This window comes from Blastocystis hominis (assembly GCF_000151665.1).
Source record: "Blastocystis hominis, Singapore isolate B (sub-type 7) whole genome shotgun sequence assembly, scaffold_0".
Lineage (NCBI taxonomy): Eukaryota > Bigyra > Opalinata > Blastocystidae > Blastocystis > Blastocystis hominis.
Genome location: NW_013171815.1, coordinates 1,066,668 through 1,090,909, shown reverse-complemented (window position 1 = coordinate 1,090,909; position 24,242 = coordinate 1,066,668). Strand labels below are relative to the sequence as shown.

The following is a 24,242-nucleotide window of genomic DNA, read 5'->3' as shown; positions in this document are numbered from 1 at the left end:
ACAAAGAAGGGAAGGGAGGTCGAGGAGAAGAGTGGCGCCGGCAAAGAAAAGGGAGGCGAAGAGAGCGGATCCGAAGAGAGTGCGCGCGTGGGATCGTCTGGGATGAAAGAGAGCAAACAGAAGCGTACATCGATCGCGTCTCGATGGTGTGAGCTCGAATTCGCTTGCTGGGCGGGTAGCTCGCGTTCTGCGCTTCCGATTCATTCAACGCTTTCTCGCTCGTCGATTCATCCATCGGCTTGAATGCCTCAATCGATTCGCCTGCTTCATCTGCCTTGAATGGCTCCTTTGCTTCCGTCGATTCCTTTGCTTCCGTCCTCGTTTCCACGTTTCTCTCTTTCTCTCGTTCGCGTTTCAGCGGTCTTCGCAGCGGCAGCGGGCTGGCGATCGGTTCCATCAACCGCTTCCCGTTCACCACCTTCACTTCGTACTTCTGACCCGCCACCATCAACACGCGCGGCGTCGCTTCCTTCGCTTCCTTCGCTTCCTTCGCTGCGGCCGCTGCGGCCACCGCTGAAGTGTGCTGCGGAACCGCGGGGAGCGGCTCTTTCTGCTGGGGCTGGATGTGCTCTAGAGGTGAGAATCCCCGCGGAAGCGTGCTTTTCTTTTTGATTTTGAGCATGTCGACCTAGGAATGAGCAAAAAGAAGAAGAAGGAAGGTACGCCCAGCGTGATCTGCGGCGTGGTGACGCTCTCTGCGATGTACGCGATGGCGTCCTTCACGCGGTCCAGCGGTGCGCGCGAGACGTCGGGATTGAGGAGAATGGAGAGCAGTTCTGAGAGGAAACAAAAAGAGAAACGGAGAAACTTGAATAGACGGGGCAACGTCGCACGAAGTCTTCACTGGCTGCTTTCTTTTCTTTGATTTCGGAGTCGGTGAGACCGATCCAGGGAAGCGATCGATACGCCATAAAGCACAGAATGTAGCAGAGAGAGATGAGATTGTCTTGCTGTGTGGGCTCTGAAGAATGAAGGAAATAAGATCTCGAGTACCATTCCCGTCCATTACACTGAGCGAAGTGAACGTGGAATCGTCGATTATGTAGCTGGTTCTGTTTGGTGAATGGAGGTTCTGTCGAAAAGTACTTTGTGTAGAAGTCCTGATTGATGAGAACAGCGCGGAAACCGCGGGTGGTACGACGGAGCATAAAGTCGTTGATGTGAAGGTTTTTGAGAACGAGATCGTTCGAAAATAAGATATACAGAATCTCTAGTATCTGGGAAGCCAGGTTCAATAGATCATCTTTGGAAACCACAAATGACTCATCAGATATAACAGCACTCAAGCTGCGGTTCACCTTCTCAATCAGGAAATATTCGTTTCCGTTGTAGGTACCGCTAGCTCGTCTTGGAGGAACGATGGGAAAGCCTAGACTCAAACAACGAGATTGAATAGACAGTGGTTGTTATAATAATTAAAGCGCGGTTTGCATGCTAAATTCACAGGAAACATGTTCGAATCCGATAGACTATCGTAATCAGTAAATTCGGATGATAGATCTTGTTCGATGACCAACAAATACTTTTCGGCAGCATCCGATTCATTGAAAGCTACATCAATACGAAATGAGGTATTTCCTACCCAAATAAATATTGAAATTGGTATCTCTTTTAATTTCCTTAGAGATGACCCAACCGTCAATTACCGTCCTCTCCATGGGCAATTTTGTAGAAAAGCAAACAATTGTATCGATCGTCTATTTAGTCAGCAAAATGTTAGATATGCTCAAATACGGACTGATTACTTCTTTCACAATAATTGCCTTGATATTCTTATTTAGTAGATGTTACGCTATCTGCTGCTTCTTGCTGTATTTTGCATTTCGTGTGGAGTGCAGGTACAGACTTCAAGCGCAGATTCTTCTGAGTTCAAAGCGAATCAGGAAGGGCAAAAACCGAGTCTGTTCGCTATTGCACTACCTTCCCTCTTTCATTTTGGTGAGTTTTGATTGCTTTTGGATTACTCTGCAGAGGTAATGCTTTCTATAGTAGAAGAACTCTGCAGCCGCTATGAAGTAACGATTGGTATGTTCGATAACATAGGATATCCGCTTAGTAACGAAAACAACAAATATACTGTTTTATTTGATTTTGATTGTACAATCTAGATATACAGCATGGGAAAGTTCCCTATCCCTATGGAATCGCTGAACAATTTGATCCGAACATCCTACCACGTTTCTTCTTTCAGTGATTACTACAGAAATCACATTTTCGAAGTGTGTATGACACTTCCATCTAATCTTTAGATCGGCAAGCAGTCTCTTGTTGTATTATACGATCAAGTGAGTTCCTACATTTCCCAGTATATTTCCTTCGATTCCTTCCATTCCAGAAAAAGCCCCGACATCGTCCTCTCGGATTTCACACTCCCAGGCGCCCAATTTGCGGCCCTCGCCTCCAATCGCTCCCTTCTCCTCTTCTCCGCGGAACCCGTTTCCCCTTTTCTCCCTTCCTGTTTCCCTGTTTCCTCATTATGACCCAGACCATTTCTACGATATCTTCCGCTACTTGCAGATGAAAAGCGCGGTCGACGAGTATTCCCACGCACTCGACAGTTTCATTCGCGCCAATCACCTCGCCATTCCCCGCGGTTTCCTCCTCTATTCCCGCCCTTTTTTCTTCGTCGACGGCCTTCACCGCGTTTTCCACGATTCCTCTCCCCTCTCTCCCGCGGGTTCCACGTTTCCCTCCAACTGGATCGATCTGGGTCCGCTTCGTTTGCCGGGCGTTTCATCGCCGGACTGGCTCCACAAAAAACCGGCGGCAGGGTTGCTGAACCCGCGGTTTACGACTCGAATCGTGGTGTTTATGGGAGCGAACAACGGCTTCGAAGTCTGGCAAGTGAAGACGATTATTGGCGGATTGCAGGACCCGTCGACTCAGGTGATAATCGCGGGAACCGGATCGATTCGGCGGAAGCACGGGAGCGACAATATCGTGTTTGTGGACAGCTCGAAAGTGTCGGTTTTTTCGCTGTTTGAGCAGGTTTCGATCACCGCGGTTATTTCGTACTGCGATTTGGCGGTTGTGGAGGCGGCGTTGTATCACTCGATCCCGCTGCTGTGCGTTCCGTCGCTTCGCAACCACGAAATCGTCCAGATTTTGGTCAGAGAGCGCGTGGGGATCGCGATGCCCGACGGATTCTGGGCCGAATCCACGGTGCGCGATTTGGTGCGGCAGCTGGTGAGTCTGGAACCGCGGGAAATCGCGCGGGAGGGGTTTGGAGCGGGGATGAAGCGAGTGTCTGGGATGGAGTGGAGCGAGATGGGAGAAGGAGCGGAGAGTTTTTGGATCGAAGAGCAGATTATGCGGGTGTTGAGGTATGGCGCGGATTGGAGGGGTGAGGAATAGTGTTCTGGTGGGGCTGTTGGTGATTTTAAAGGCGGGGGAAGTGGTGTTGTGTACTAAAAGGAAAAGGGATTGAGAGGTGGATTGAATGAATGAATGAATGAATGAATGAATGAATGAATGAATGATGATTGATGGTTAATTTATTTACTTACTTAATTCTTTGTTTGTTTATTTTTTCAACAAAGATAATATAATGGATGAATAGTTCCATGTTTTTTCTTCTTACAGTCAGAATAAACGAATGTTGTTAACACAACAAGACCCATCGCATTGCCTTCTTCTCTCTCAATCGAACTCACTTCCTTTCATGCGTGTGCAACAAACAGACAAGCAAGCGACCGTTCCATCTCCTCATCGAATCCATCGGAACAAATAGTTCAAAATCAGTCCCATGCCCGCGATCGCCACCGCTGCGTACAGCATGTTCTTCGAAAACATCGCGGGGGTCACCTTCACCTCACGCTCGTCCTCCGCTGCTACAGTCGGAGACATTTCTTCGGTCGTGGGCGACACGCTCTTCGAGTAAGAGACATATGCTGGATTAGGTGGCAGTCAAGGAAATAGAGAGTCGTTTATCGGATATTTGTAAAACGAACGTTAAGGAAATCCGTCGCCTTCGGACACTTGGAGATCAGCTCCATCTACACTGAATTTCGCTGGAGGCCAGTACATGCTTGGAAATCTTATCTCTTTCGGAAGGAGCGTTGTAGTTGTTGATAACCTCAGCAAGATTTTCGCCAATAGCATAGCTAACAATCTGCAATTTATTACTACGCATCAAATCGCTGCAAAGAATGTACTTCGTAGGCAGGTCAGCGTTCATAAGATCGTTGACTACTTTAGTTTCACAACGCACTAAGTTTTATCCAATGCAAAAACACTTACCACTAACTAACTTAGACTCCGCAGGATGGAGGATGAACCGTGTGGGCTTCACAAAATACAAACCTTTCTGATTGCTGCTCACGATACACACTATCTATCCATAACATTACCATCCAACAGCAAACACTAGTAGCGGACTTATTTTTCACCATAAAAGCAACAATCGATTCCTCATCTTTTCTCACTATACATTAGTGTTTCCTCTCGACCCGCATACGCAAAATCATCAGCTTTCCTTTCGGAGACACAGATATGTTAGAAGCTTCGGCCATGGGGTTCAAACGTTTTTTGGTTTTTCCTTGACTCCAGAAAAACGCTTGATTTCAAAATCCCACATGTTTTGTTGTGCAACAAACAGACAAATTCGTAGAAATCACTTGGACAACACATCCAGCCGCTTCCACCGCTTTCCCATCAAATGCAACTCCAAGACGCTTTACCGGAATAAACACGCAATTTTCCATAGAGAATCGTTCCACATTGTGATCTGGATCGAAATAAACAACGACTTGATGATGAGCAAAGCCATTCTCCAGAACGGACTGAACGCTCTCTGGATCCTTCCAAACAACAAACTGAGCCAAATTACCGTAAGTAAGAGTCACTTTGTCTCCATCAACATGAACATCTAACGAAGTCTCCGTTTCTGCCTCCGTGTATGCATCATACGCGTCAATTCCATCAAAACTGGCCTGCAGAGGGCATCCTCGCAGAATATCATCCACACAGCCTGTGATGGTGGCAGGGACATTCAATTGAGGAACAAACGGCTCGGAAGACCATCGAAGACTTGTAAGGCAGCTTTGAACGAGCGTTTTCGCAGTACGAGAAACCTTGTGTAACATCTTCTGCTCGTAATCGCAGAGCTTCTCATATGCTTCTTCTACGGAGTGATTGCAATTCAGTAGCGTGTCTGAATCGATGGGAAGAACCATCGGCATCGAAACCCAGCGTCCTTCCACACCAATCGAGGAATAATGAGACAAAACTGGTGCGCACCAGCTTGTTCTTGAAAACCAAGCAAACAAACGAGGCGTAGAAAGACTTGTAGGCATTCGAATAACCGATTTCGCCTGAGAAGATATGATTATGCGTCTAGACATTGAAATCGGTGAAAGGAGTTACAATAAAGGATTTGACTGTTTCATTTTCCATAATTCCAATAGTTCGTTTGCTTTTTCCTGCGAAGGACAAATTACAACTACGTTATCTGTATCTTTCTCATCTGATTCTAAATTCAGCCAATTATCATTATTATTGTTATGAATTTCATCAAATGGAGGGTTGATACTTCGTGGCAGTTCAATAGATTTCAAAATATCCGTATCATCAATTCCCTCCAAACAAGTTTCCCCTTCATTCTCATTTTCTTTTTCTTTTTCTTTTTTCTCTAAATGCCAAGCTTTGGGAACTAGTAACAAAACCGGAGCATCCATCGACTCGGAATGGGTGACAATCTCCACATCATCACTACAACTCATCAATTCCACAAATTCCAACAATTCGATGCGGTACTGGAAAAGAGGACAATCCACCGTAAAGGTTTCATACTCGCCTCCTTCTCCACAGGGATTGCAACCATACAAAGTTGCGATTTTGAGGAGATAAGGCTGCAGTTCGTTTAACGTTTTCCCAATATGGCGCCGATCCAAACCCATGGTGGCTGTTTTGATGACTCGAGCTACGAGTCCACTCTGAATCATATCGTTAAGAAGTTCTTTTTGCTCTCGTTCCCAAAGATACGCCAGAGAAACTAGGTTGAGTCGATTACAGCTGGAAGGAAGAACAAAAGAGGAAAAGATACACGTTTTCGACGCGTTCTCGCTGGTAATTGGACAGAATGGCTCCCGAAGACACAGCTTCGATTTCCGGATACTTCTTCTAGCACTTATCCATCCTCTACAAGCCGGACCTTCACACACAGAAGAGCTGAGTACAAATCCTCCACTTCATCACCACTTTTGGGTTGATACGTCAAGTCCATTTCGAGACACTTGCCAGAAATCGTAAATTGCTCTAACGGAAGACACATTGCGTCTGCAATAGCCTACAAGTGAGCAAAACGGTACAATCGGACTTGAACTGCGTTATGACCAATCGTTTGATACATATACGAGTCCAACTCATTCACCTTTCGATTTTCTATTAATAGAGAATACGATTAAGCAATACCTGGACACAAATTCACCAGACAAACGATTTGATGTCCGTGCCTCACACACTCGATCATGTTGTAGCACGAGTCTTTCCCACCACTCAATAATGCAGCTACTTTCATGAAAGAACGAACAAATAAAGACAATAAAAATGGAATGAGAAAAATAGTCCAAATTTCTTCGATTAGTTGCTTTTTCAATAATGGAGATTGAAACTGCTGAACAACCGGCCTCGATTCGTATTCCGCTTACGGATTCTGAGCAATGTATCGAATTGTTCGTGGATGAGCTAAGCGACAACACGGACGAGTTAACGCAAACCTTATTCGGAGAAAACGTTCACCCCCATTATTGGATCCAAATTGCCGTACATTGTAGTGGATAGTCTTTCATTGGCTAGGTTGGGTATTACAGTGTCAAAAAGTATGAGCAGTTCCTAAAAATCATTGACACAATTTTACGGGAGGAGAATTTCCGTCGTTTTGAGAGTGAGTATGAGTGCAAGCTCGTTCTCATCAACTATCGCACCGCCTATAAAGTGGGGTCTGTTTTCGTGTTTTGACGTGGTAGTTAAAAACAAATACACTCACAGCCGAGGAATACCGTCAATTCGTACGTGCTGCGAAAGAGAATTTATATTAGGACGAAGAATCCAACCGGCTCATAAACATGGAGCAGCAGGACCGCGCAGCCTCCGCCACGTCCCTCGCCCTGAAGTGCATCTACTGCCTTCGCACTGTTTGCTGTCGATTCTTTTTCTAAACGCCAGGACAACATGAAAGCAGCCCACACCTACATGATTCACGCTCTGGACCGCGACCGCTCCTGCCTTCTCTCCAGCATCGCTGCGGCGTTCTACTTCATTCAAAGTCGCGACTACGCCAAAGCGATCAACGCCTACCAAATGGCTCTTCTCTGTACCGTTTCTCCGTTTCTCCCATGCAGACCACCCCGACGCTCCCGCCTCCGTCCGCGTGGGCATCGCCTACTGCTTCTACAAGCAGAACAACTACAAGAAAGCCTTCCTCGCCTTGGACCGCGCGCTCCAGCTCGACCCCGCCAACGAAGAAGCGCTAGCGATGAAGGCCGCGCTCCAGCGCACCGCCGCCGACCTCTCTCCGAAAGAGCGCGTGATCGCCTCGCTGCAGACGATCCAGCAGCTCTACCGCGTGAATCCGAACCACCCGCAAGCGCTGAACTACATCGCAGACCACACGTTCTGGCAGTGGTCGCCGATCGAGGGCCTCTCCGTGTCGGCGCAGCAGCACAGCGAGGCCGTGCAGGTCCGAGGCGACACCTCGAAGCTCCACGCCGCGCAGCCCATCCGGATCAACGGCGTTCTCTGCCGCGTTCGCTCGGTGCGCGAGGCGGCGGCGACGGGGTCGGTGCTGCTGTCGTCGCCGTTCGCCGGGGAGAGCTGCGCGGACGTCCCCGTGGAGGCGCGCGACACCGCGAAGTGCCTCGACCTGGCGACGCGGAGCGCGGAGCAGGCCACGATGAGCTCGCTGAAGTCGGAGGCGTGGGAGCTGATCGGTCGCTGCTACCACGCGGAGAACTTCTGGAACAAGGCGGAGAAATACTTCGCGAAGGCCGTTGCGGTGAGCAAGCGGAACGTGCTCGCGCTCTACGGACTGGCCCAGGTGTAGCGTGCGCTTTCGCGGGCTCAAAGGTAGACTCATTCATCTCTCGTCGCAGGCGCCGACGCGGCGGGCGAAGGAGGAATTGCGCGGGAAAGCGCGGTCGTACCTGGCGTCCTGCGCGCAGAACGGATGCACGAGCTGCGAGGTGACGTTCATCGCCGCCTATCTTCTCTACAAGAACAACGATCTCCCCAAGGCGCTTTCCACGGTTTCCACGCTGCCCGATGTGGCCGTTCCACGGGGATCTGACGCGTAGAAGCCGGGGTCGATGTCGCAGCGCATCCTGCTGCACACGCTGCTGCTGAAAGCGCAGCTGCTGCAGGGCAACTTCTTGAACCCCGACGATCTGGACAAGGCGCGTCTTCTCTACGAGCAGTACGTGAGTCTGAGCATCGAGAGCGGCACGCCGTTCGCCCCGCTGGTGTGGAACAACGTGGCGGTGCTGCGACGCCTCCGCTCCGATCTCAAAGACGCGCAGCTCGCCATGAACGAAGTCCTGCGGCACTCGCTCGCCGAGGCGCAGCTGGGCGACGATCCCCGCGGGTTGATCACGGCCGACGCGGCGACGATGCGTCAGTACCTGGAGGACCCGCTGCACGTGACGCTGCTGTTCAACTACGCGGTGATTCTGGACGAAGAAGGCGAGTCCAAGGCGGCGCGAAGCTTGTGGGAGAAGATTCTGGCGGAGGTGCCGCAGTATTTCGACTGCGTGCTGCGCATCGCGAAGCAGGAGATCCGCACGCGACGCCTCCGCGAGGCGGAAGAGCGGCTGCGGCAGCTGAACACGGAGCTGGATCGGCAGCTGCGCGCGGGCGTAGCGATGAGATCGGGTTTTGATGTAGTTCTTGAAGGAGTCGTCGACGCTGCTGGGGTACGTTCTGAACACGTACGTGGACTCGCTATGTCTCCTCGCACGCGTGCTGGCTCTGCAGTCGCGCGAGAAGGAGGCGGTCAACCTCATCGTGAGTTCCTACGTTTCCACGTCGAGGCACCCCGATCTCTACCTCAATCTCGTCCTCATTTCGCTCTATCTCCGCCTGGCTCGCGCCGATCCCGCCTCCTCCTACGCCTCCCTCGCCTCCAAGATGCTCAGCAAGGCCATTCAGCGCAACCCTTCCAACGTCTATCTCGCCAGCGCCGCCGGCGCGCTGCTCCAGCAGGCCGCCAAGCCGCAAGCCGCGCTGCACGTCTTCAAAAAAGTCCGCGAAAGCGCGCTGTCTCTCCAGCGCACCTGCCTCAACATTGCCGCGCTTTTTCTTCGCGAGAGCCGGTTCAGCGACGCCGCGTCGCTCTACGAATCCGTTTTAGCGCAGCCCTGCGACCGCGAGCTCGACGTCCGGCTTTGCCTGGCCCTGGCGCGCATGCGGAGCGGGCATTTCCCGGGCGCCTTCGACGAGCTGGCGCGCGCCGCGCAGCTGGACCCCTCGGTTCCCCGTTTGGTTCCCCGTTTCACCGGTAGGACCTGCGCGTGTGGTTCGATCTGGCGGTGTGCCACGTGGCGCGCGCGCGCAGCGTGATCTCCAACGTGCTCTACACGCACCCGCAGCCCTTCGACGACGCCTCGCAGCGATTTCCTTGCTGCGGCGGCGCGCGAAACGCGCCCGGTTGTCACGTGCGGTCGCTGCGGCAGCCGGAGGATCTGACGCAGGCGCAGATTTCGATCCAGTTCGCGCTGAGCACGCTGGTGAGTTTGAAGAAGGCAGGAGAGAGCGCGTGGGGCGGTGAGAGCGGCGCGGAGCAGCAGATCGAAGCGATGCGAATCGAGTGCCGGACGCTGTGGGAGGAGTACGAGAAGCAGAAGCGAGTGGAGGAGACGCAGAGAGAGGAGCTGCGCGAGGCAGGGAAGCCGGGCGAGGCGGCGCAGAAGCGATTGGAGCGGCGGAGAGAGGAGGAATTGAAGGTGGAAAGGGAGAAACGAGAGCAGCAGCAGCGGATTGAGAGGATCGCGGAGGAGGAAAAGGCGCGGTTCCGCCATGTGCTGGAGACGATTAACGAGGTGGAGATCGTGCAGGAGAAGAAGCAGCCGAAGAAAACGCGGCAGACGAAGACGAAGGGACATGGACGCGGCGCGGAAGGAGGAAAGAAGGGACGAATGGAAGAGGAGGAAGAGGAGGAAGAGGAAGAATCGGAGGATAACGAGCAGATCAGCGAGGGAGACTTGAAGGGAGTGTTCGGAGATTTGTCTGATTCCGATTCGGAGTCGGAGCAGGGAATGGAGAAGGAGTCGAAAGCCAAATCGAAGAGCAATGATGATGATAATGAGGATGATGATGAACCGAAGAGAGAGGCTCCCAAGAAGCGAATTCGCGCTGTGGAAAGCTCCGAAGATGAGGAACCGGTTCCTGAAGAGAAGCGAACGCACATGGAGGAGATCCAGAAGGAGCTGAACAACGTGTTTAGTGATGAGGATTAGGATGTTTGGTTCAACAAACGAGCAGAACAGATTCAAAGAAGCAGATATACAGTTGAGCAAGCATTCTACCACTCCATGAAACAAGTATTGAATCAAACATTGAAGTAAATAAACAAACTCTCATCCCATCCTATCCTATCTACCAATCGTTCTTTCCAACAAACATCTCAATTAGGATCTTTTACACTTCGAAAAACTTGGACCGCCACATGCCACCAACACCAGTACCAGGATGATTACCAGCACGAAGATCGCGATGAAAACAATGTACCGCGTGTTCTGCCACCACATCTGGTTCTTCAGAGCACGAGCGTCCGAATTGAAGATGAAAGCTTGCTGGTCCAGGTTGCGGGTCTTATCGGCGAGCTCCTCGATCTTCTCTCCACGGCTGAGAACCTTATCTAGCGATTCGATAATACATAGACATAGCGCTTACCGATGTTGTCCACCATCACTTCCTTCACTTCCTTGATTTGGCCGCGGACGTGCGTGATCGCATCGGCAGAGGGATCGTTATTGAAGAACTCCTGGAATTAACACCCTTCTCGACACTAAACCATTCGCTTCTCCATAACTTTCGAAAACTCTTCGTTCATGTTTAGCTCAACAGCCGTCTTTATCGTAGCGCCGTACATCTCTTCAAACCGGGTCTTGATGTCATTGAGGTAGGCGAACGGGATTCGGCGCTTGAAATCCTTATCTGCCATGCACATATAGACCACTTCATTGTCGACGACATAGTAAAACACATACCTGCACCTCATACAAACAAAAACACCCGTACTTGTCGTATGAAAAGGACATTTTTGAATCGGTTGGTTTTACGCGGTTAAGCAACACACGACCGATCGTAGGGAAGTTCCCTGCAGACATCTCCTTCTCTGCAAGGACTACTTTTCCACGAGCAATTAGGGAATAACTAACGCGTTACCGTGTCCAAAAATACACACAGAAGAGGCATAAGAACACGTAGATTTGGGATTATGAAGGATTGTAGGGTATCCCGCGGGAAATGCAGAATTTGTTATTGCGTGTTATTACAATGTTCAGAGCTGTTCAGGTTGTGAAGCATGGAGGACCCGAAATGATGAAGATTATTTCCAATGCCGAGCTTCCGCGTATCACATCAAGCCAGGTTTTCGTTTTTCTGTACCATCAAAGCAGTAGATCCTTGTCAAGATTCACTATGCGGCTGTTAATCCGGTCGATACTTATATACGTGAAGGATGGCACACACAGGCTCGTCCATGCCCTTATACTCCGGGTTTGGATTGTTCGGGAGATGTGATTTCTGTGGGAAGTGACGTGAAAGGATTCAAGGTGGGAGATCGTGTTTACTCCTGTGGATCTGTATCGGGAACATACGCTACACACGGAGTCTTTTCTCCGGATCAGTTGTATTTGCTTCCTAAGGAGTGTAGTTACAAAAGTGGTGCCTGCTTTGGCACTGGATATTTTACGTCTCTCTAGTATGTTTTTAGAATTATGTTCTCGTTGATGACTAGTGCCATCCAATGCACACGACAGATGAAGGACCGAACCTTCTTTATCCATGGCGCTTCCGGAGGCGTGGGAACCAGCATTGCAAAGATTCTGCTCAGTCTCCGTCAAACCGATCCGCAATTCAAGAATATCCAGATCGTCGCTAGTTGCTCTACAGAACGCGCAGAACAATATTTGACCCGCTTGGGAATCGATCTTGTGGTGAACCGAACCGATTCCACGTATATGGAGAAGGTTCATGCAGTGAATGGAGGGAACGGTCCCGATGTTATTTTCGAAATGCTGGCGAACGTAAATCTCCAGAAAGACTTAGTACGTGCGCTGTTTCGCAGCAAACCGTAGGAAATCATAAACAAAAATGGCGAGATTTTGGTCATTGGAAACCGCGGGACTATCGAAGTGAATCCCCGCGACATGATGGTGAAGGGATCCACGGTGCACGGAGTGATGCTTTTTAACCAGACCGTATTTTTTTGTTTCGTGAATCGAGCGTAGACCCAACAGCGCCATGATACACTTCAGTTGCTTAATTCCCTAGCGGAAAAATGCCCAGAGCTGATGCAGCCCGTCGTGGACTGCGAGTATCCTCTCGAGAAAGCGAGCGAAGCACATGTGGAGGTAATCGAACATGCGAAGGGAACCTTGGGCCGGATTCTGATAAACCCGAACCTATCGAGTGTTTGTTGCAAACAGAACAAGCGGAATACTTTACACCTTTCTGCAGTTGTAAATAAGCGGGGAAATCTTGCGGAACGCTTGGCGGATGTCCGATTCATCCTTGGCTCCCGTTACAACCACTTTGCCCGATACGAAGATCAGTAAAACGACGTCCGGATTCTTCATGCGGTAAATAAGTCCAGAAAAAAGCTCAGGTTCGTACTAGGAGTTAATCTTCACAGCCGGCCGTACGGTTGTTGATTCTAGATATTCGATTGAAAGGCCTTCAAGGCGAATCGGAAATTTAAAGTCACCGACAGCGACCATGTTGTGGATAATAGGCTTGGTATCGTCTGACTTATTTCCTCCTGTGAATCGCTAAGCATCACATGCAAAAACATAAAGCAACAGATAGAATATCAACCACTCGTCTTCCGGCGGCCTCGGTATCTTTTGTACTCTTTGTTCCTGCCAGAACGACCTTCCCAGATTTAAAAACGAGAGCCGTACATTTGGGCTCTCGAATACGCATGATCATCGCGTCAAAGCGCTTAACAGTCAATTCAATATCCCAAACCATACCTTAGGATTATACTCTGTGTTACGCAACTTATCTACCACTTCAGGTAGGTTGATCTCTTTCTTCATATTAACCGTGGAAACGATATTGCTAGGCTTCACAGTACTCAAAAATGCTATACTGAACTCGCCAGTCGGGTATGACGATAGAATCCTCTTTTGCATAATCCTCACTGACTGCGCTATTCCTGTTGGGGAGCATTGACATACTGGAGGGAGTTCGAAGAGGGTCCATTTTCAATATGTGAAATAGTGTGGTTTACAATTTACACTTGTTTTTTCCAGTTTATATGGATGAGTGGTACTGAGGATAGGTATGTCGATCGGATGCTTCGAGTTCGATTCTCGATTCTTACAATTTTACAAAGGATTCGTTTTTCATTATCCATGTAGAGATTGTGTACTGATTGCAAAATGGACATCGAATGAAAACCAAGCGGGGAGGAGGAACCCAAGGTTGTCAAACACGCAAAACTATGATCGATCTTTAACTTTCGCTAATACTTCACGGATATATGATACATGTCTCGCGCTATCCCCTGTGATGGTTTTTCGCAAAGTTGATTTTATGTGATTCGTTTACTTCAAAATCGACGTCTCTACACGTTCGATACAATGATTCGAATCTATTTGCAGTTCAATACGACAAATCCATTCATTAAATCCAAACGCAATAAATAGCCTTAAAATCTGGAAACATCATATTTAAACAATTATTGAAGTCCAGACATCAATGACACAGAGTTCTGTTTCTGTGCCAGATCTAAAAGGTCCAGACAAGTTAGATAAGCAAGCTATAACAAGTCAATATTTGGGTACAATCATTTTAATCTCTGTCAATACCCTACTTTTGTATTTCTATTATAATTGTTTTGCACCAATTCTGACGCCGATGGCCAAGGATTTTGGTTTTTCAGACGAAGAAAGAGACAGGCTTATTGGTATTTCTTCTGGCTGTGGGATAAGAGATAGGGAGTCGATTTAGCACGGTTTTCTTTCTAATCGGAGCACCTTCCTCAGTGCTTGTAACTTATTTAGCTGATTTATATTCACGAAAGACAGTATTTTTGATCACTAGTTTTCTTTGTCATGCAACAGCTCTCCTTATTCCTTTTACCACTACCTACTCTTCCGTTCTCCTTTGGAGAGGTCTCTCTGGAGTCTGCGTGATCTCCAGTCTACCTATCTACCTATCGATTCTGGGAGATACCTTTCCTCCCTCGAAACGCTCTGCAGCCTCGGTGATTAGTTCGACCGTTGTGGGCTTTGGGATGCTCGCAGGTCAAACGATTTGTGGGTACGTAAGCAGTCATTTCGGCTGGAGGAGCTACTTCCGCGTCATTCCCTTCCTCGGCATGATCTCCTTCTGTTTCCTCTATTGTTTTTTCCCTATTTCCCCTTCACTCTAGTCATCCAGCTCCCCTCCCGCGGGGAGTCCGACGGCCTCGGCCGCCCAGAGAAGCACTCGAAGCCATTGCAGATGAATTTCCGCGAGGTGCTGCGAAGCATCCGCGTGGGGTCCAACGTGCTCCGTACGATTCTTGTAGCGTGCCGACGTAGTATTTCTGCAGGGACTGCCGGGGTCCATTCCGTGGGGCGTGTACAGCAGCTATCTCCACGACATTCTCGCGAACGAGAAGAAATTCTCCGCCGATTCCGTCTCTATTTTTTCGTTCTTTCCTCACTCCCAGGCGTCGTCGCTGTTCATCTTCTTCGGGATCGGCGCGGCCTTCGGGAACGTGCTCTCCGGACTGGTCTGCCGGTTCTTCTACCGCGTCAATCGATCGTATCTCCCGCTCGCCGTCGCGATCGGCTATCTCATCAGCATGCCGTTGCTCTCCGTTCTCTTCTCGCCCTCTCTCTCCGAGGGGCTCTCCGTCTCCGTCTCGTTCCTCCTCCACGCGCTGCTTCTCGCCGTGCTCGGCGTGCTGCTCAACATCCCCGGGCCCGCTCTCAAAAGCATTTTGCTCAACGTCAATCGGCCGCAGTGCAGAGGAACCGCCACCGCGATCGGGGAGGTGTTCAATAACGCGGGAAGAATCGTGGGGCCGATCGTGTTTACGCAGATGCTGAGGGAGGGAGATCGCGTTGCCGCCATGCTGAAGATTAGCGGGTTCTTTTATGTGTCGGCGGCGTTGTCGTTCTTGCTGCGGTTTACGATCGAGAGGGACGAGGACGCAGTGCAGGAGTACGTGCAGAACATGAAATTGTCACCATTGACGCCGATGTCGAATCATGAGGAGAAGACGGAAAAGGACCCGCTATTGCAACACGCGTAGTTTGGAGTGTTTGTTTAAGAAAGGAGAGGAGGGAGGGAGTGAAAGTGGAGCTATGGAGATAAAAGAATGGAAGGATTCCGACAGTGGAATGATTGCTAGGAATCAAATGAAGCCATAGAAGTGAAGAGTGCATAGGTTTGTCAAGATTATAGATATTGACTATTTTGATATGATCATTATAATCCATATTCTGATAATCGTTTCTACTGCACTCTATTAATTGTATGCTTGCTTATTATTTGCATAAACAGCGAAGTTCTTATTTTGGAAAACAACCATAGCAAGATTAACCTCTTTACTAGATTTGGTATAACTGAAACCCTGCAGAATTGGTATTCGTAAAAGATTTGAACTCAAGAGAAATAAGCATACTTTAACTGGGACATAGGCGACATTATAACATTGGGGTCATATCATTTTTTGTTATCGCCGATGCAGTATGAGAAGCAATTCCAATGGAAAATCAATCAGCTTATTTATCCTATCATTATGCCTATGCGAAGTAGCTACTTGCTCAATTTCTCGTTTTTCTTTGAAAGATTCAAATGTAAAGGATGCTTCTTCTCCAAGTATTCTATTTTACGCATTCTAACTTTATAGTTTGTGGTGTGTTTTCCACCTGCCTGAACAGAGATACCCATTGTATGAATCTATTTTCCTTGATTTATTCTAGCGATTAAGAGCGATCTATTCTTTCAAGACTATGGTGTTTGCAATTGTACCGATTTTACGAATACAATTACCTTTTACAACACTACAGACTGCAAAGAATACAGTGAGACTGTGACATACATTATTACACTTCATTATGTGGCTTATACGGGAACAGTGCTTTCTTTCAAAAGAGAAAGCGGGAAAATGAAATTGTATCATGAGTTGAAATCGTGCAGTGGTTTCGAAATTGGTGTCGAATATCCAGTCAGGTTAGTCACTCTTCATCGTAATCATCCTTTTAGCAACTGGTCGTGCATTCCATTTGAGATATTCAGTCCATATGTATCTCTCATGATGTCTGAAACAGTTGTGAGTATGGGAGTTACTTACCGTAAAGGATATCTTGCTCATAAATCGTAGCAACATCTTCATTGCATTTCAGTCTTAACGGATTCGACCCCATCAAATACACACTTAACGATGATCATTGTACTCTTTTCCAAATATTGCTGTTTTTCGTAGATTGTTCCTCTTCGCGTATTGTAAATATTATCATTATCATATTCGTCGTTTGTATCACGATTGTAATCATGGTGATCATGCTGAGCTCCTTCGTCTCTGCTGCCAAGGACTCGGCCAAAAAGCATATATCCTCTCAGAAATCGCAGAAACTCGTTCGCAGGGACAGCATCATTTCAAAGCCCATCTCGCTGGAGCACAATCCCTATTCATTCCAAGGCGAAATCCCTGTTTGCATTGTTTGTTCGAAGAAACACTCCACGAATGGACCGAATTTTCAAGAAACACGGTACAGCGCTGCTTATCGTCGGACTTAAAATAGAGCGAATCGGGTTCAGTGCTTTGATCCAATCGCTCGAGATCTTGGTGCATTTGCTCGACACACTGCCGAAGCGGATCGATGAGGTCTTTCTCCAGCATATTCTCCGTCATCTTGCAGACTACACATCAGCCCCTTTCTCCTCCTTCTCGCCTACACTTCGAGTAATTCGCTTGCGGGTAGGGCGGTCGACAACTCATATTGTATTGATGCAGTTCGGAGAGCAGCGCGGTCACGTACAGAACTGTGTCCTCGCTGTACTCCTCCGACCCCTTCTTCAGCCCGTATTTCCCGAGGAAGTCGAGCAAGCAGGAGTACACGGTGTGCGTCTGACTGAAGAAAAGCATGTCGTGCAGCACGGGGGCCAGCACGTCGACGATCGATTGGAGATACTGTCGATATTGATAGCAAAAATAGACGGCCGAAGCCATGTGATGAATGGAAAGAAGCGTCATTTCGCTGCAGATCTACACACAATCGAGTCAATAATAAAAAAGCGACCTCTTGGCGGAAAGGCGACTCGGAGATGATTTTGAAGGGAGTGAGGAGATTGCTGACAAACTCGGGCAGCACGGTTACTTCGCGAAGCAACACTTCCAGCGTGGCTCGATGATCGAACATGATTTGGCGGTTCTCCTGCGCGACGTTGATCCACATTTCGATCCGCGACTTCTCGTACTCCTCGCGGTTTTGCTTGATCGCGTCCTTGCAGGCCTGGATGGTGCTGTTCTCCTCGTCGATTCGCGTGTTGAGGATCGCGTACTGCACGACGACGAGGCGAAACAGCACGAACAAACCGGTGAAGAGATCGCAGCGCTCTTCGGAGGACATGTCGACGACCTGCTCGCTGCTCAACTAGCGGTGAATTCGATCGGCCATCGCTACGAATTGGTTGATATCGACGAGAACTTTGAGCAGCTGCTCGTACAGCACGCTGTATTGCCGCTGAATGATGCAGATGTACGAGCAGCTCTGATAGAGCTGGATGAACACGTGGAATACCGACGCGATCTCGTTGATCTGCCTTCGCTCCGGCGATTCTTCTTCGCTTTCCGGGTACGTGTTCGTGTATTTATGCGAGACCAGCTCGTCTTCCGAGGAGTCCGAGTTCAGCACCATCTGGTTCCCCTTGTAATCGTGGCTGTTCGCCTGGCTCGTGCTGCTCATCCCCGTCGCGATCACCATCGCGTTCCCGTTCTCCGCTCGGATTTTCTCGAAGTACGGCGATTCCGACTCTTCCACCGGCGAAATCTCCGATTCCGAGAGATTCGAAGGGTTGTCTCCATTGTCTCCATTGTCTCCATTGTCGTCTCCATTGTCTCCAATTCCATCGTGGTCCCCAATGACGTCCTTGTCTCCGTTCGATCCATACGATCCATTGGCCAGGCCGTTATAAGTCGGCGACACCAGCGTGGCGCGGTTCACCGGGACATACCGCGGCGCTTCGGATTCGGGCGGGGAGGCGAAGACGGAGGACGAGAAGGTGGCGTCCACCGGGCCGTCCGAGAAGATACTGCTCTGATTGTCGATGTAGAGCACGTGCGACGCGGCGCCGCGCGAGGAGGACGAGTGGTCCTTCGATTGCTTGGAGCTGGAGGTGTGATCTTTCGACTGCTTCGAGCTCGACGTGTAATCTTTCGAGTGTCTCGACCCCGAGCTCGATCCTTTCTTCTTCAGATTCAGCATCGGTCGCGGCCGGAAATGCGCGGCAGCGCCGTTCCCCGCGCGGCTGCGCATCGACTCGCTCGATTTGGCGCGCTCCACGCGCTGCAAGCGATGGCTGTGCGCGTTGTACAGCTGGATCCGGAGATCGGTGCTCGTCGACACGCCCGAGGCCATCAGCGCGGCGCCCTCGTCGCAGTAGCGCTGACAGACGCGCTGCGCGGCCTGCTGGACGGCGGGGGAGACGGAGTCGAGGAGAGCGAGGAGGCCTTGGGTGAGGTGGGCTTTTCCCTGCTGGCAGAAGAAATCCTCGGTGACGAGAAACTCGAGAGCGTTGAGAACGCCGAGGAGCATGCACTCGATGGGCTCGGAGAGCGATACGGCGCGGGAATACAGACTCACGACATCGACGAGGATGGAGATGAACTAGAGATGAGCGAGCAAGGCGAAGGCGACCTTGTCCAGTCCGCACGAGTCGATGACGCGGAGCAGATAGCTCGACATGGAAGAAAACCCGTTCACATAGAACAGTCCCAAGAGCAGCATTTTCACTTCCAGGCGGTTCAGCGTCACCTTCTTGCTCTCGCAGAGCGTCAGAACCAATCGCATCACGCTGTCCTTCTCCCCCAGAATGCGCTTCCCCAGCAGTCGCAGCACCAAAAACCGAATCACACAGTCGACCTCATAGCGAAGATCTCCGTCCGAAAACCCCTTTCCCTCCTCCAATTTCATCGCGATCGCGTCGTACACGCCCTGCGGAACCTCTCCCTTCTCCGGCAATCCCAGCACGATGTCCAGCAGCGGCGAGGGACGCAGACAGGAACAGTATTGCGCGAACAAAGTCGACGACGAGAGCACCGAGTACGTCAACTCCACCGCCGATTCGCGGACGTTTTTCTGCGACAGCGCGCTCCCTTGGCGGCTTTCCTCGCTTTTCTGGCGGATTCGGCCGTAATCGCGGGGATCCATCGGCTTGATCTGGTGAGGACTCACCGCGGGGGACTCCGAGGGCTGCGGATCGAAGGTGAACACCGCGGACGATTTGCGCGGCGTCGTGGAGAAGCGCGGCGACGACGGAGCGATCGACCGATGCGGCGACTGGACGCGAAGTTTGGGGGATCCCACGGCCCGAATCAGATCGGCGAAGTCTACACTTCGAAAGTCGAAACCGTGGAAACCGTCGTCGGGATAGAGGGACTTGAGGTTCTCGGCGGCGCGGCTCTGCAGATCGGGCTTGAGGGAGGAGAGAACGTTGCGGACGTCGCGGCTGGGGACCTGCGTGGCCTCGACGACGTCGCGGAGCATCGGCCAGACGGGGCGGTTGGAGTTGAGGAAGAGCAGGACGCAGGAGCGCGCGAGCTCGAAGCGGAGCTTGGCCTGCAGCGGGGCGAGGAGCCTGCGGTTCTGGTGGATCCACTGGAGCACGCAGACGCAGCCGTCGGACTGCCGGAGGCTGCGCAGCGCGACGTCGCTGGGCTGGAGCTTGCGCTTGGCGACGCCGAGGAGCGACGTGAAGACGCTGAGGTCGCTGGGAGGGTCCGGCTGCGCCTTGGCGTTGGAGAGCGTATCGAGAATGGAGAAACTGGAGGTGATTTTAAAAAGAAAGGAGAAAACATAACGATGGAGAGCTCGATCGACTTCTTGTTCAGCGCCAGGCGCAGCAGCTCGAGCGCCAGCGCCGTGCGGTTGGTCACCAGCGACGGACACAGCTCCAAGATCTGGTTCAGCACGTAGATCGCCCAGATCTGCACGCGTTCGTTCTGGTAGTTCGTCAGAAAGAGCAGTTTCTTCACCAGGTTGCGGCTCTAGAATGAGGGAAACGGGGAAACCCGACGGCTTCGGAGGGCTTGAGATCGCTGCAGTCGTCCAGTACGATGCGGAGCTCGTTGAGCACGTTGCAGAGCTGGGAGCTGACGTTGTAGCCGATGGCCTCGATGAGCTCGGTGAGCTGGTTGGTGAAGTCGTCGAGGAGAGAAGGGAGCTGGCTTAAAAAGGCGGTGTTTCGGTTGATGAGAAGCTGGTTCAGAATCGAAATCAGACCTGGGAAATTGGGCTGGGTGTTGATATCGGAATCAGCTTGCAGCTGCATGATCTGGAGGTGAGAAGGGAGAAGAAGAAGAAGAACGATCGAGCTGAGTTCAGAAATGGAAACACGCTGTGAGAGAAACGAGTAGAGAGATTCGAGCTGGGGCAACGGCGTTTCCTAAATGTCAGAGAAAATGATAGAAGACACAGATAAGCAAAAGAAAAAGAATATATGATAAACCAAGGTTTGCGTAAGCGGAATAAGATCTAGGACCTGTCTGAAAAACGAGAATACGTCGTTGCTGATAGTTTCCATAGATCGGAGACTTTCCAGATAAAACCCAACGATGCAACTAGATAGCTTCTCAGTGATCAGAATTTCACGATTGATCCTTAATATATTTAGGAGACCCACATAATATTGTTTGATAACAGACCATTCCCACGGACGTTGTAAATCCTTCAGTTCCATAAAAGACGGATATACAGATGCGATCTAAAATTCAGAGACAACGCAATTCTCGATACGGTTTCGATCGAATAGTCCAGGGAACTAGAGTCCGTAGTTTCACTGTTTTCTCCCGGATTTGACATAACACAATAATCTACAGGAACCTGTATACAGGAATTATTAGATTAAGTTACAGCCAAGAGAATGATATGAATTATTCTGTTGACTCTTTTGGCTTTCCTCTGTATGAAAATGAGCGCCTTCTGATTTCTACGCCTGCTCATTAAGACTTCCCATGACACATCAATTCAGCACCTGACTTTCAAACAAACACGCATAATAAGGACAGGTTTACCTCAGAATCACCTTAGAAGATTCCGATCTTGTTGGCAACGTCCATGGCCTCGTTCTCTCCGCTCATGCGAACGAACGCCTTCTTGAATCCCAGAGGGGAAATCACAGTGTTCACCTTGTCGCACTTGACGTTGTAGAGCTTGTTGATGGCCTGGCGGATCTGTCTCTTGTTCGCACGGATATCGACGAAGAAGGTCAGGATGTTCTCAGACTACGCATTACCCACACACTGAAGACAAATACCTCAATCTTCTTCATGGACGACTCGCTCACAGCAGGCTTCTTAATGATGGCGTAAGCGTCCATCTTGTTCTCCTTCTGGACCGCATGTCTGACATACTTGGGCTTACGAGCAAGCTCAAGAGTCTTTGGGCGGTAGAAACGAGTGGTAGTGTGAATGTGACCAGCCTTCTTATTCTGAACACGCTGGGTCTTCTTGGCAGCAGCAGCAGCTACATGAGCGATTAGACACGATTCCTCGCATTCATAACGTCTCCAACTTACCTTTTTCAGTCTTAGCCATTGATAAAACGAGTCCTTACAAACTTTTGAGAAAATCAACAATATCGACCCAGGGGGTGGACTATTCTCACCTGCAACTTCCATCGCAATTCTGCACCCCCACCCCCATTCTTATTTCTGTAAATAAACACGCAAAAACAAGTCATTCAACACTTCAATCTCCTTCTCCTTGCAGCAGCAGCGCTCGTGCACTTTCTTATCCTCGCCATCTATCACCATACAGTCATCCTGTCTGAACTCCTCTCCACAGACAGCGCAGGTCTCGCCTCCGTTTACTATCACATACGAATTCTTAATCGAATTCAATTCCCGACGCAGCTGGTTCGTTCGCACCCTACTCCTCAAATCCCCTCATTATCTCCACTGTTCCATTCCGCGCTGGATCCTCGCCTCTCGCATTACATTCGTCGAGTGAGGCACAACGCTTTGGTAATACTGGAGCAGTTGCTGCAGCGTGAGGTCCTCGGGGATGATCTTGAGCACCTCGATCGGGTCGATTTCATAGGCGTGTTCCTCCAACACGCGCAACGCTGCCTCTCGGAAGGAATCCCTGCGTCTACGCGTCACTTCCCGCTCCATGGCGCACTCCTCGTCCTGCTCGGCGAACAAAATCCGGAGCAAAAGATACCACGAGCTCGCAGGGAACTTCGCGCAGCAGCTGCACGCGTACGAGATCGACTTCAGCTCATAGACCACGATGCGTAGACTCTCTTCATAGCGGCCGAGGCGGCCGAGCACGACGACCTTCTCGAAGAAGAGCGCGGAGGCGTCGATTTCGGCGAGAACTTGCGAGGCGTCGTAGGACTGGTTGTTCTCGAGGAAGGACAGAATTTGCCCGCGTTGATCCCGCACCAACGACGGCGTGTCGGCCACTCGCGCGACGGCCATGTCGAGCTCGTGCTCCTGCACCTGCCGAAGCAGCAGATGGATCCGTTCCAGAATGAACTCGGTGGTGAGCGCGGGATCGTCCACGTGATTCATCACCACCAAGTACTGGATGTACGACGACCGGTAGTTCGACGCGCCCACGCGCTCCAGCTCGCTCAGCACGAACCCTGCGATCGGCACCGTCGACACCTCTCCAAAGATCACCACTTTGTAGCCCTCGTCGGGGTTGCGGTCCATTACCCACGGGAGAAACGCTCGCATCAGCTCCAGCGTGTCCGTCTCCGTGCGGTTCCGCAGGAATTGACATGTCAAACTCACGCCGTCCACGCCTTCTTCGCGCAGCGCGCCCTCTCCCAGCTCCCGCCAAAGCTGCAGCGCGTCGCGCGGGCGTTTCTTCTGCACGTAGAACGACGCCAGCGCGTTGTACAACCCGCGGGAAACCAGCGATTCCCGCACATCTTCCTCTTCGCAGCTCGTTTGCCCCGCGATAAAGCCAGACAGACGCGGATCCCCGCGGTTCAGCAGCAGCCGGAACAGCGCCACATCCACCACGCGGCTTTCCCCGCGGTTCTCCGCCTGGTTCTCCGCCTGGTCCTCCCCTTTGTCTTCCCCGCGGTTCTCCCCTTGGTTCTCGGCGTGGAACTTCCATAAGAACTCGAGGAGCTCGCTCTCGGCCTGGTTCACCGCGGTTTTGACGAGTTCGGAGTCGGGGCGGATGGCGGAGGGGTCGCTGGAATGCTGTTTCCGCGTGGCCAGGACGAACTCGAGCACGGAGTGGACGTTTCGTCCGAGCAGATCCGCGGTTAACACGGTGCTGTCGGGGAGGGGGCGGAGCAGAAGCTCCGGGAAGAGCGGGAGCAGCTGGGTGGGAGCGATGCGCGCCTCCCAGGCGTGGTGAAAGGCCTGAGCGAAGTCGAGATGGGCGAAGAAGGTGAGACAGGCCTGTCTGTGCATCTGCCGCTTGTCCATCGCCTAGAGCTCACGCCTCTCCGCGGGTCGGACGGTGTTCCCCGCGGCCTCGTTGCGGTGCAGGAGGTCGAAGGCGGTGGCCACGTCGCCCGCCTGGCTGAAGCGGCTGATGGCGGCGTCGGCGTCGCGGAGATCGATGGCGCAGACGGTTCCGTCGGCGAGGACGGCGATGACGACGCCGAGCTCGTCGTTCCGGAGCTCTGCGTCGAGGAGCGTCATGTCGCAGAGCAGCTGGGCGGCGGGGAGGGCGAGCGAGTCGACGGGGCGCAGCGACCACTGGTCCAGAACGTGCAGAGCGTCCGACTGCACGAAGATGAACGGGCTGCTGAACCACACGCCCTTGCTGGGCGCAGGGCTCGTGTAGGAGAGGGAGGTTTCGCGGGGGAGAGCGCTGTGCGGGCCGTCGGGGCCGT

At 51.1% G+C, this 24,242-nt stretch overlaps 10 protein-coding genes; 4 read left to right on the top strand and 6 right to left on the bottom strand.

Moving 5' to 3' along the window:
- Positions 1–13: 13 nt before the first annotated feature.
- GSBLH_T00000351001 (uncharacterized protein) lies at positions 14–1,006 on the bottom strand (the record flags this gene model as incomplete). XM_013038542.1 has 3 exons in its annotated part: positions 14–97; positions 129–628; positions 664–1,006. 2 exons carry the CDS (start codon positions 1,004–1,006, stop codon positions 267–269), a joined length of 705 nt encoding a protein of 234 aa, XP_012893996.1. The 3' UTR covers positions 14–97; positions 129–266.
- Positions 1,007–5,360: 4,354 nt separating this feature from the next.
- On the bottom strand, positions 5,361–6,517 carry GSBLH_T00000350001 (uncharacterized protein; the record flags this gene model as incomplete). Its single annotated transcript, XM_013038541.1, has 5 exons — positions 5,361–6,012; positions 6,044–6,120; positions 6,152–6,286; positions 6,317–6,381; positions 6,412–6,517. 5 exons carry the CDS (start codon positions 6,515–6,517, stop codon positions 5,361–5,363), a joined length of 1,035 nt encoding a protein of 344 aa, XP_012893995.1.
- Positions 6,518–6,597: 80 nt separating this feature from the next.
- On the top strand, positions 6,598–8,041 carry GSBLH_T00000349001 (uncharacterized protein; the record flags this gene model as incomplete). Its single annotated transcript, XM_013038540.1, has 6 exons — positions 6,598–6,762; positions 6,796–6,933; positions 6,966–7,007; positions 7,038–7,133; positions 7,165–7,312; positions 7,341–8,041. 6 exons carry the CDS (start codon positions 6,598–6,600, stop codon positions 8,039–8,041), a joined length of 1,290 nt encoding a protein of 429 aa, XP_012893994.1.
- A 1,747-nt stretch (positions 8,042–9,788) lies between these two features.
- Positions 9,789–10,448, top strand: GSBLH_T00000348001 (uncharacterized protein; the record flags this gene model as incomplete). The annotated part of the gene is made up of 1 exon (XM_013038539.1): positions 9,789–10,448. One exon carries the CDS (start codon positions 9,789–9,791, stop codon positions 10,446–10,448), a length of 660 nt encoding a protein of 219 aa, XP_012893993.1.
- Positions 10,449–10,619: 171 nt separating this feature from the next.
- Positions 10,620–11,424, bottom strand: GSBLH_T00000347001 (uncharacterized protein; the record flags this gene model as incomplete). XM_013038538.1 has 5 exons in its annotated part: positions 11,399–11,424; positions 11,233–11,367; positions 11,006–11,201; positions 10,885–10,975; positions 10,620–10,849 (listed from the first exon to the last, which is right to left on the bottom strand). Exons 1-5 carry the CDS (start codon positions 11,407–11,409, stop codon positions 10,620–10,622), a joined length of 663 nt encoding a protein of 220 aa, XP_012893992.1. The 5' UTR covers positions 11,410–11,424.
- Positions 11,425–11,460: 36 nt separating this feature from the next.
- Positions 11,461–12,446, top strand: GSBLH_T00000346001 (uncharacterized protein; the record flags this gene model as incomplete). The annotated part of the gene is made up of 4 exons (XM_013038537.1): positions 11,461–11,583; positions 11,616–11,917; positions 11,954–12,263; positions 12,294–12,446. The coding sequence occupies 4 exons, from the start codon at positions 11,461–11,463 to the stop codon at positions 12,444–12,446; spliced, it is 888 nt and encodes a 295-aa protein (XP_012893991.1).
- Positions 12,447–12,659: 213 nt separating this feature from the next.
- Positions 12,660–13,352, bottom strand: GSBLH_T00000345001 (uncharacterized protein; the record flags this gene model as incomplete). The annotated part of the gene is made up of 4 exons (XM_013038536.1): positions 12,660–12,830; positions 12,861–12,986; positions 13,018–13,158; positions 13,191–13,352. 4 exons carry the CDS (start codon positions 13,350–13,352, stop codon positions 12,660–12,662), a joined length of 600 nt encoding a protein of 199 aa, XP_012893990.1.
- A 1,106-nt stretch (positions 13,353–14,458) lies between these two features.
- GSBLH_T00006055001 (Major facilitator superfamily MFS-1) lies at positions 14,459–15,466 on the top strand (the record flags this gene model as incomplete). The annotated part of the gene is made up of 3 exons (XM_013038535.1): positions 14,459–14,555; positions 14,597–14,719; positions 14,748–15,466. 3 exons carry the CDS (start codon positions 14,459–14,461, stop codon positions 15,464–15,466), a joined length of 939 nt encoding a protein of 312 aa, XP_012893989.1.
- Positions 15,467–21,432: 5,966 nt separating this feature from the next.
- GSBLH_T00000344001 (uncharacterized protein) lies at positions 21,433–21,991 on the bottom strand. XM_013038534.1 has 2 exons: positions 21,694–21,991; positions 21,433–21,661 (listed from the first exon to the last, which is right to left on the bottom strand). Exons 1-2 carry the CDS (start codon positions 21,754–21,756, stop codon positions 21,464–21,466), a joined length of 261 nt encoding a protein of 86 aa, XP_012893988.1. The 5' UTR covers positions 21,757–21,991; the 3' UTR covers positions 21,433–21,463.
- A 92-nt stretch (positions 21,992–22,083) lies between these two features.
- On the bottom strand, positions 22,084–24,048 carry GSBLH_T00006957001 (uncharacterized protein; the record flags this gene model as incomplete). Its single annotated transcript, XM_013038533.1, has 3 exons — positions 22,084–22,306; positions 22,337–23,832; positions 23,863–24,048. 3 exons carry the CDS (start codon positions 24,046–24,048, stop codon positions 22,084–22,086), a joined length of 1,905 nt encoding a protein of 634 aa, XP_012893987.1.
- Positions 24,049–24,242: the final 194 nt, after the last annotated feature.

Excerpts from the sequence above, each read along its gene's own strand:
- GSBLH_T00000344001 (XM_013038534.1), bottom strand. The coding sequence starts at position 21,756 with ATGGACGCTTACGCCATCATTAAGAAGCCTGCTGTGAGCGAGTCGTCC. Across the intron at positions 21,662-21,693 it reads CGTCCATGAAGAAGATTGAG|TCTGAGAACATCCTGACCTT; the intron begins GTATTTGTCTTC and ends GGTAATGCGTAG.